Source organism: Tursiops truncatus, chromosome 2 (genome assembly GCF_011762595.2).
Source record: "Tursiops truncatus isolate mTurTru1 chromosome 2, mTurTru1.mat.Y, whole genome shotgun sequence".
Taxonomy (NCBI): Eukaryota; Metazoa; Chordata; class Mammalia; order Artiodactyla; family Delphinidae; genus Tursiops; species Tursiops truncatus.
Genome location: NC_047035.1, coordinates 10,452,568 through 10,462,412, shown reverse-complemented (window position 1 = coordinate 10,462,412; position 9,845 = coordinate 10,452,568). Strand labels below are relative to the sequence as shown.

Here is a 9,845-nt window from a genome sequence, read left to right as displayed (position 1 = left end):
TCTTATAATCCTCTTTTGTAAAGTCACTCATAATGTCCCCTCTTTAATTTTTGATTTTATTTATTTGAGTGTTCTCCCTTAGTTTCTGTCAATCTAGCTAAAGGTTTGTCAATTTTATTGATCTTTTCAAAGAACCAACACTTGGTTTTATTGATTTTCCCCATTTTAAAAACTATTTTGTTGAACTCTGCTCTAATATTTATTATTTCCTTCCTTCTGCTAGCTTTGAGTTTAGTTTGTTCTTTTTTCTAGTTTATTAAGGTGTAAAGTTAGGTTGTTGATTTGAGATCTTTCTTCTTTGTAATGTAAATGCTAATAGCTACAAATTTCCCTCTTAGTACTATTTTTACTGCATCTCATAAGTTTTGGTACGTTGTATTTTTATTTTCACTCTTTTCAAGATATAGTCTAATTTCTCTTGTGATATCTTTTTTGACCTATTGGTTGTTTGAGCTGTTTAATTTCCATATATTTCTGGATTTTCCAGTTTTCTTTCTGCTGATTTCTAGTTTCATTCCACTGTGATTAGAAAAGAGACTTAGTATGGTTCCAGTCTTTTAAACTTTATTAAAACTTACTTTGTGGCTTAACATAGGTCTACCCTGGAGAATGTTTCATGTGCACTTGAGAAAATTGTGTGTTCTGCTGTTGTTGGGTGGAGTGTTCTGTATATGTCTGTTAGTCCAAGTGGTCTATAGTGTTGTTCAAATCTTCTGTTTCCTTATTGATCTTCTGTCTGGTTTCTCTATCAATTATTGAAAGTGGGATATTGATTCTCCTACTATTATTGTGTTGCTGTCTATTTCCCCCTTTAATTCTGTCAATGTTTGCTTCATATATTTAGGAGTTCTGATGTTTGGTACACATACATCTATAATTGTTATGTCATCTTGGTGAATTGAATTATTCTTTTTTTTTGCCGTACAGCTTGATTTTATAAAGTCAAATACATAAGTCCTTATATTTACGACTTCTTAGTTTTCAGTCATGTTTAGAGGGGCCTTATCCACTTCAATATCCATAAATGAATTAACCAATACTTTCTTCTAGAACATTTATGTTTTTTTGTGTGTGTTTTAGTGTTTGATCTACCCAGAGGTCCAAATACTATTATTTAATGTGGACTTGAGCCTTTAACACTCTGAACTGACTATGATCCCTCACAAAAGTGCAGACCCCTTAGCTCTCTCCCTGTTTTGTGGTCTGCCTGGCTTAGCCTTGCCTTACTCTTGCCCTCTGCCTACCACTCTCCTACCAAAATCTGATCAATTAAGTTTTTCCACCTGCCTCCAGAGTGGTCCATCTCTGTCATTGTTAGCTTTCCATATCTGTAAAATAAATTGTGGACTTCAGCCAACATTTTATCCTTGCCTGGAGCAGTGCCTGGACAGTGTAAATACCTAATAAATATTAAGTGGATACATGAAAGATTGCTGTGACCCAGATTCCACACATATCCTGTGAATGTAAAGAGAGACTCAGAGACAAGAAGATGAGAGATTTACATGTCACACACAAGCTTGCGCCAGGTCAGTCATTCTTTAATGTCATCTAAGGAGGGGACCTGGCCTGGGAATGGAAGGCTGAACCCAGAGAGGAAGTTATTTTTGCATGGGATTCACCACCTTTCCCATGAAGAGCGGAATGTTGGTGTTTTCATCCTTGACGATGATTAAGAAGGGCATGTTGAAGTTGATGGTCAGATGCTCAGACCAGGCACTCTCTTCTGAGAGGGTGGCCCCAGCGTGTTCTGTCCCATTCTCATTGATGCTCATCACAGCCTCATGAATGGCCCAGAGGGGAGAGAGGACAGAGACCTGTTTGAGGCAGAGACAGGCTGCACCCTTTCCCAACCCAGACCTGGAGGTAAGGCCCAATGTGGTGAGAGCTGTCCTGGGGCTCAAGGAAGAGCTCTCTCCAGAGGATTTTAAATAAAGAACCACAAGATTCACAACTGAATCAACATGGTGTAGTGGAATGAACATGACTTTCCATCACAAGGATCTGGGTCTAAATCCAATTTTCCCCACTAACTCACTGTGTCACTAAGGAGAAAACTATTCTCCCTTTTTTTTTAAATTAACATTATTATTGGAGTATAATTTTTTTTTTTTTTTTTTTTTGGATACGTGGGCCTCTCACTGTTGTGGCCTCTGCCATTGCCGAGCACAGGCTCCGGATGCGCAGGCCCAGCGGCCATGGCTCACGGGCCCAGCCGCTCCACATCATGTGGGATCTTCCCAGACTGGGGCACGAACCCGTAGCCCCTGCATCAACAGGCGGACTCTCAACCACTGCGCCACCAGGGAAGCCCTGGAGTATAACTGCTTTACAATGGTGTGTTAGTTTCTGCTCTATAACAAAGTGAATCAGCTATACATAAACATATATCCCCATATCTCCTCCAAGACTATTCTTCTTGAAACCTCAGTTGCCTAAATAGGAAAATCAGACCTGTGGGATAGGATGGCCCAGGGCCACTATGGTGCTGCATGTGAGGAACTTCACTCAGTGTACGTGCTCAATAAATGTGTGTGTGTGTGCACAAGTGTGTGCATGTGTGACAGGTTCACATTTGTGGGTGAGTGTTTGAATAAGGACAACAAGAAGCAAGAGCTTTATCTGGTAATTGTAAGCCTCCATCAACTGGTCACACATACTTACCCAACCCCATCCCACACTCTTTTTTTTGTTTTGTTTTGCGGTACACGGGCCTCTCACTGTTGTGGCCTCTTCTGTTGCGGAGCACAGACTCTGGACGCACAGGCTCAGCGGCCATGGCTCACGGGCCCAGCCGCTCCACGGCATGTGGGATCTTCCTGGACCAGGGCACGAACCCGTGTTCCCTGCACTGGCAGGCAGACTCTCAACCACTGCGCCACCAGGGAAGCCCCACTCTTATTCTTAACCCTTCCCTCTCTGGGGAACTGGTCCCTTCTCTGTGCTTCAACACCACACTCATGCCTCTCTCATCGCCTGGCCTGTCCTCCCCTCCTTGCAGGAGACACACAAGGCATGGCTCTCAAGGCTTGTGTCTGACCCACGAGGGGACCCTCACCCCTTCCTGACCAGCCTCCTCAACGGCCCTGGGAAGGAACCCACCACCTCGGGAGGCGGATTTTCTTGTACTTTGTCTCCTTGGCTCCGTACTTGTTTGTAGACCAGATTCTAAACTCCTTGGGGACCAGGGCTTCGATGGGGACCTTCACACGCCTCATCCCCAGCCAGGCACTCAGCGCACAGTCAGTCACTGAACTGCAGTTGTTTCTCTGGGCACCTGTAATTCTCCTGCGTAAATGGCTTCTTTGGTCGAAATCACTCTGTAACTCAGACTCAGTGATTCAGCGGTAGCTCCTGATGTCACAGGTGCAGGGCCAAAGGTCCTTTGCAATCCCTGAGCCTAAGCCTCTCTCTGTAAATAGGGGTTTATCGGGACCCAAAGAAGGGAAGTCCCCGGCCAAGGATGAGACAGGGTGAGTGACACAACCTCAGAGGAGGTCCTTAAATAAAATGCACCAAGCATGTGAGGCCACCTGTCCCCCTCCATCATCCGACCACATTGCAGTCTTGGTGGAGCGATGGCATTCCTCAGGGACCTCAGTCTGCAGGTGTGCCTGTGTCCCTCTGTCCCTTCCTCAGCCTCACCCTTGAGCTGCAGCCCCCGTGCACATTCTGACCTACAGAGGTCAAGGACACGCTCACCTTGGACAGCTTCAGAGGCACTTCCTCGGTGATCCCTGAGAGGTCAGCCCCGTTGCTGAAGACCTTGGTGATGCCCAGTTTACCCAGGAGAGTTTTCAGATCGTAGGTTCCAGAAATGGACAGTTTGGGCAAGTGTAAATTGGCAGAACTGTCACGATGGTTAGAAAATAAAAAAGTTTCACAGAATTGAAAGTGTTTCCTTTTCTGGTTGCTCCTCGCACCTGGCACCCTGTCCCCCTGCCCATGCAAGGATGTGAGGTCAGCCTTGGTCTATTCTACTGTAGTTCCTCTACACGTGGGGTCAGAGAATGCTAGAATCCCAGGGGTCCTCTTGTCCTGCAAAGCCTCTCAAATGCCACCTCCTCTGATAAGGCCTCCTGGAGGATCCAGGGTGTCCTCTGGAAGGACTGTGCACACTGCTTCCCTGCAGGGTTTGGTCACCCTTCAGACTGGGACTCCTCCGGGGCCAGGATCCCAGAGGACCATGGGGCGTGGTGGCAGGTCCTGAGTGACATCTGTTCCATGAATGAGTGACTGCACAGGACCGGAGCTCAGCTCTAGTTTTCGATGGGGACAAGGTGTGGCCCCGAGAGCGTCTGACTGAACCTCAGGCTCTGTTTGACCTGTTCTAGACCAGGTCCTCCTGTTCTCTGCTCTCAGCCTCTGGTGCAGGGAACCTGGGTGTGGGTGGAGCGGGGAAGAGGTATTAAAACTTCTATTTGCTTTTTAACCTAATACCTCTCTGTATTTTCATTTTGTTTTATATTGTATGCAATAAAATAGCTCATCCGGGCAAAGGCATATTTACAAATACAGAGACATGCACTAATTTGGGGTGCATGATGGGAACCTGGTCAAACCACACTCATCTAGTGACAGAGGATCCAGAACCAGTGTCAAACGTGTCCTGGAGTTTCCCGCTCTGGGCCTTGGCTTTTCAGGCCTCTCCGAGCAGGTTTCCCCCCTGTCTTGCCGTGGACTTTCTGTCCTGAAACTCCACACTCAGCTGCCACCTTTGCCGGGAAGCCCACCTCTTCCTTCTGGGTTTGCCCACAACATGGGTTGGCGCTGCTCTCCCTGCATGGGGCACTGGCCACTGGGAAGGGGCAGTGTCCAGGCTGGGGAGGAAGTCCTCAGGGACAGGACTTTCACTCCTCACCCCTGGGCACTGTCCGTCTAACAAAGCCCAGTCAATGCTTCCCGAAAGGATGCTCTGTCTGGGAGCATAAGATTATGCACCCTCCCCGCCTTGGGCCAGGCCCAGTAGGGCTGCTCCTGGGTCAGCCCTGGCCTGGGAATCACCGTATCTCAAGGTATTTGAGGATTTGGGCGAGGTTCTTCTCAGAGAGCCCATCCTCCAGCAGCTGCATCTTCCCCAGGTTGGGCAGAAGCAGGAAGGCGGCCATTCTGCCCAACACCCAGCAGGAGAACTCATTGTCTCGGTACAGGTGGAACATGCCCAGGCGGTTGGTCACGGGCACCTTGACCGTGATCTTCTCGTTCACATGGAAGTCTCCTTTTAGGAAGCGCTGAGCCTCGAATTTGTCCTTCCATTTGCCTGTAGAGGATGAAGGTGCACAGCAGCTAGGGGTAGGAGAAGGTTTAGAAAAGTGTGCTAGAAAAAGGAGCCCTGAGGCCCCCTGGTGAGATGCTGGTCTCTGAGCCTCAGCTTTGCCCTCTGTAAATTGGGGCAAAAATGAAATCGTCAGGCTCCTGAAGGGCTTTGTGAAGATAATTTGAGGCTAGAGGAGGATCCAGAGTTTCTGTATTGCAGAGGCTAAATGGCATCAACCTGGGTGGGCGGAACAAACATTTTTACTTGGATTTGATGTTTAGTTAATGCGTGGTCTGAGGCTGAGAATTATTGGGAGTGGTCGGAAGCTCCCCAGGTCATACTGGGCACCTCCCATCTGAGTCTCCCTGCCCCTTGGTAATTGGTGCTTCTTATTATTCAAGGAAATCACTCTTGTTCCTACTCTAATGGCCTTTCCCTGGACCAACATGTGAAATGCAGATACCTTGGAAGTGCCCCCTCTGCTCTACCAAGAGAACGTCACCATCCTGCTAAGGCAGGTTGCCTCGGGGACCCCAGGGCCCAATTTTCCCATTTGTTGGGAGGAGGAGAGTGAGGCTGGGGAGGGGACGAGACCCACGTGAAGTCCCACAGCAGAGCTGGGACCTGGGATGTGCTCACTCCAGCCTCTGCGCTCTCCATCACACTTTTCTCTCTCTAGAGCAAGGGGCCAATGGTGTGAAGGAGGCAACCCCTGGCCTTGACTCTCACCTCCCCTACCCTAGGCTATCTCCATGGACTGTTTAAACTGCCTTAGAATACCTTCTGGGGCCCACAGGTCCTGACATTCTCATCACTCAGAGGGAGGAAGGGAGGCTGGGATTCAAGTTTAGTTGAGCACCTACTATGTGAGCGTATAGTCCCATGTTCTTTGTAACTTATTTTTTCCTTCTAAACTTCTGACAAGAAGGGCATTATTATGTCCATATTACAGGTAGGAACCTAGAACCTCCAAGAGGTAAAATGACTTGCCCATAGTCAAACAACAGCGAATAGGTCATAGAGGCAGGATGTGAGCGCTCGTCTTTCAGTCTCCAAAGCTGTCACTATTTCCGCTACACGAGAGCTGTCGGAAGTGTCTTCTGTGAAATCCTATTCCCTTCATATGCTCCGCCAAAGTTTGTTTCTACGGCTCTCTATTATGTGATACTCCGTATTTGGCCTCTCTCCCTGGTAGGGATTTACAAAGCACATTAGGCCATTCAAGGCTCTGAAAAGTCTTGCAGAGAAGATGATGATTTGACTATTTGACTCACTATTTCCTAACCTTATTTGATCATGCAAAGTCTTTTTTTTTGGCCGTGCTGCATGGCATGCAAGATCTTAGTTCCCTGACCAGGGATAGAACCCGTACCCCCTGCAGTGGAAGTGCGGAGTCCTAACCACTGGACCATCAGGGAATTCCTCATGCAAAGTCTTTTAATGGTTGTGTGTAAAAAATTCAATAACTGAGATCCATAGCTACATTCCTTCCACTGCCAAGGAAAATCTAAAGAACCAGTTCAGGCTACTTGTACAACCTTAACCTTCAAAAATTATGTAGTTCACCAGAGCAAGAGCCGTGTCTTCGTCAAGCTCTTTGACCAAATCCACAATTATTCCCTGAGTTCTTATCTTTATCTGATGCTTGATCTCTTTCTTGGCCTCTTTGATGTTCCTGAAGTTGATGGACAGGGCTTTTGAGTGGTACAGCTTCTTGACATTGTACAAAAACTCAGGCTTTTGCTTCGGATTCTCATCAATGATTAGCATAGTGCTGGCGGTCAGCTGGAACTGACTGTTTGGCTGCTTAAGGGTTTCAGGGAGACTCCCTAAGCCTTTGTGGATATCAGCCTTAGGCGCCTTCTTAAACTTGAAGCCTATGCCCTTCAGGATCTGGATGTAAGTATCATCTTTGGTTCCCAGGGAGAGAGAGCATCGCAAAGGCTATAGCGATGCTCACTGGGGAGAAGATGATTTTGTCGTTGGACTGACGGGCCAGTTCATGGTACAGGCTGAAGGCGAAGCTGGAGAAGTGTGGGAGATCGTATTGATAAATATCAGGGCTGGACTGACGCATGGCACCAGGGACTTGACTACACAGGTCTGCCAGCAGGACGAGGCCCCACGTGATGGAGGATGGCATTGTCCTGCAACAGAGAGAAGGGTAACGCACCCGGGTCAGGCCACACGACGAGCCCCTCGGCCACCGATTGACGCCATGTCAAAGCAACCACAGCTTATCGAGCATCTATGTGCCGAGCACTTTCCTACATCAGCACCATTGAAAGACTCAGAACAACAGCAAAGACTTTATAGCGATTACCATACACCAAGTTCCATTCTAAGCACTTTACTGTCTTATCTCACTGCGTTCTGGTAACAGTCCTGTGAGGCAGGTCAGGCGACTATCCTGGGCTTACAGATGAGGAGACCAAGCTCCTAGAGGTTAAGTCACTTGTCCAAGGTTCCAGAGCGGTAAGGTAGCAGGACCAGAATCACACCCCCAGGTAGGCTGGGTCTGGAGTCCACGCTCTCGATGGTTCCACTAACATCTGCAATGACCCCGAGGTATAAGTGCCGCAGCCCCTACTTTGCAAAAGAGGAAACTGAGGCACAGGAAGTAGATGATCGCCCAGGAAGCGGGCCAGATCGGGCTCAGGGATGATTGGACCTGGAACAGCCCTAGGAGGGATTCCACTGAACCCTGGTTTTTAATGGACAGAGAGGCTGCTGTCCAGAGTGGGAAGGATCTTGCCCAGTGACACCCAGTCAGAACACAGAAGGGCTTGCCCGATTCAGGCCCAGATTCTCCCTAACTCCACACACTTCCTCCATCTCCTTTTGCTTGAAACTGCTACAGCTCTCACTTTATAGTCCACTTGAGCCTGGAGTTCATTATCATCTGATTCTATAATGTTCTAGGCCTGGAGAAGGCTGTTGAATTAGAGCACATGAGAACCCTCAACCTCGCGGCCCTCACAGACATTTGTCTTGTGGAGTGTTTTGTTATCTTCATTTTACAGGATGTGAAACGTGAAGCTCGGAGAGGGTCATTAACTTGCTCGAGGCCACAGAGCGGGCCAAGCAGAGCCAAGACAGACAGGTGTCTTTGCGTCTGACCCTGTGTTCTGTGTTCAGGGGGCTGTTCATCCAGTAACTACCTCCTGAAGTGGGAGCTTGGCTGCTTCTAAGGGCTGGGCACTGAGGGGGTCTCAAGCTCACTACTATTTCTGGGCTGGAAAATTCTATGCTGTGGGGAGGCTGTCCTGTGCATCGTTAGGTGTTTAGCAGCATCCTGGATAAAACTAAATCCCAGTAGCCCCTCCTCACCCCCAGGTGTGACAATAAAAATTTGTCCAGGCATTGCCCAGGGTCCCCCAGGGCCAAAGCACCCCTGTGGAGCTCCCATGTTGAAGGAGGAAGGGCTCAGAGCACGAGACCCACTTGGGAGGCCTCCTGGTTGACCAGACTTTTCTCATTTCGGAATGGGTTTGGGTCAAGTGATTCCCATTTGAGTTTGCTCACTGGGGCCAAAGAGTTTAATGGACTCAGTCAGTTTGGGGTGTTCATTCTTCTTGGGTGGGGACCTTGTCAAGGGACCCCAGGGTTCTGCTGTGGTGAGCTGTGTGAGGCCTTCGGGAGACCACAGAAAAATCTCTTTGGCTGTCAGCTTGGGAGCTCAGATGCCTCTGTGGTCCTTCGGCTACCAGTAGCTTGATGACCAGTACCTTTAAGAGGCTTAATGACAACAGCCCCTGAGTAACAGGGCTGTCCCAGCTAGACACTCACGTGCGGCCACAGCCCCGAAAAGGCTTTCTTGAGCTCTCTGGGGGAAGGGGACGGTGGGTTTTTCCAGCTAAAGCTTTTAGGATCAGTGAGGGGCCAGCAGATAGAAGACAGGGCCGTGAACCCAGATAAGAAAGGGGAGGAGGTGACAGAAAAGCTAGCAGGGTTATCTGAGGAGTTAATGAATACACCTCAACCTTTCAGAGGAGCAGTTCCAGCAGTGAGGTCAAGGCCAGGGGTCCACTGGGGAGCAGAGGGGGAGACCTCGGGCTGGCCTCTGATAATGTGGGGGACAGGCCATCATGGGGGGGTCAGCTTTCTCCAGCAAGATAGTTAAGTGCTGGGGCATGGAAACTACCAGGCCAGGCCAAAGACTCTGGCTCTGACTAGAAGTGAAAAGAACAGGGTAAGAAAGGAGAATCTTCTTAATAAAAAAAAAGAAATAAACAATAAAGAAAAAGGAAATAATAGTATCTACCTCAAAACAAAAACAAAAACAAACAAGCGGAAAAAAAAAAAAAAAGAGGGAAGGATCCTGAGGCAGAGAAACATTTTAGAGAATGGGGCACGGGGTGCGGTCCCTCCAGGGGGCCTCGTCCCTGCCTTCTACAGGGGGGGAGACACACAGATGAAGACCACCAAGGCCATGGGGTTATGTCCAAGCCTGGCGAGGGTGGGAGAAGGAGAAAGGTAACCCCGAAGCAGCCCCGCCCACCAGCCTGTATTATTATAGGGGCCTCCTGTGTGCTGGGACCTTTTTTTTTTTTTTCAGTTAAATATTCAGCCATATTTTCTTCAGGTT

General features: G+C 48.5%; 1 protein-coding gene across 1 annotated transcript; it reads right to left on the bottom strand.

Annotated features, from left to right (window-relative positions):
- Positions 1 to 3,369: 3,369 nt before the first annotated feature.
- Positions 3,370 to 7,400, bottom strand: LOC117310273 (alpha-1-antitrypsin-like). Its single transcript, XM_073798928.1, is given in 3 exon segments — positions 3,370 to 3,850; positions 6,802 to 7,189; positions 7,191 to 7,400. Coding segments are annotated over 3 exon segments (651 nt in total). The 3' UTR covers positions 3,370 to 3,797.
- Positions 7,401 to 9,845: the final 2,445 nt, after the last annotated feature.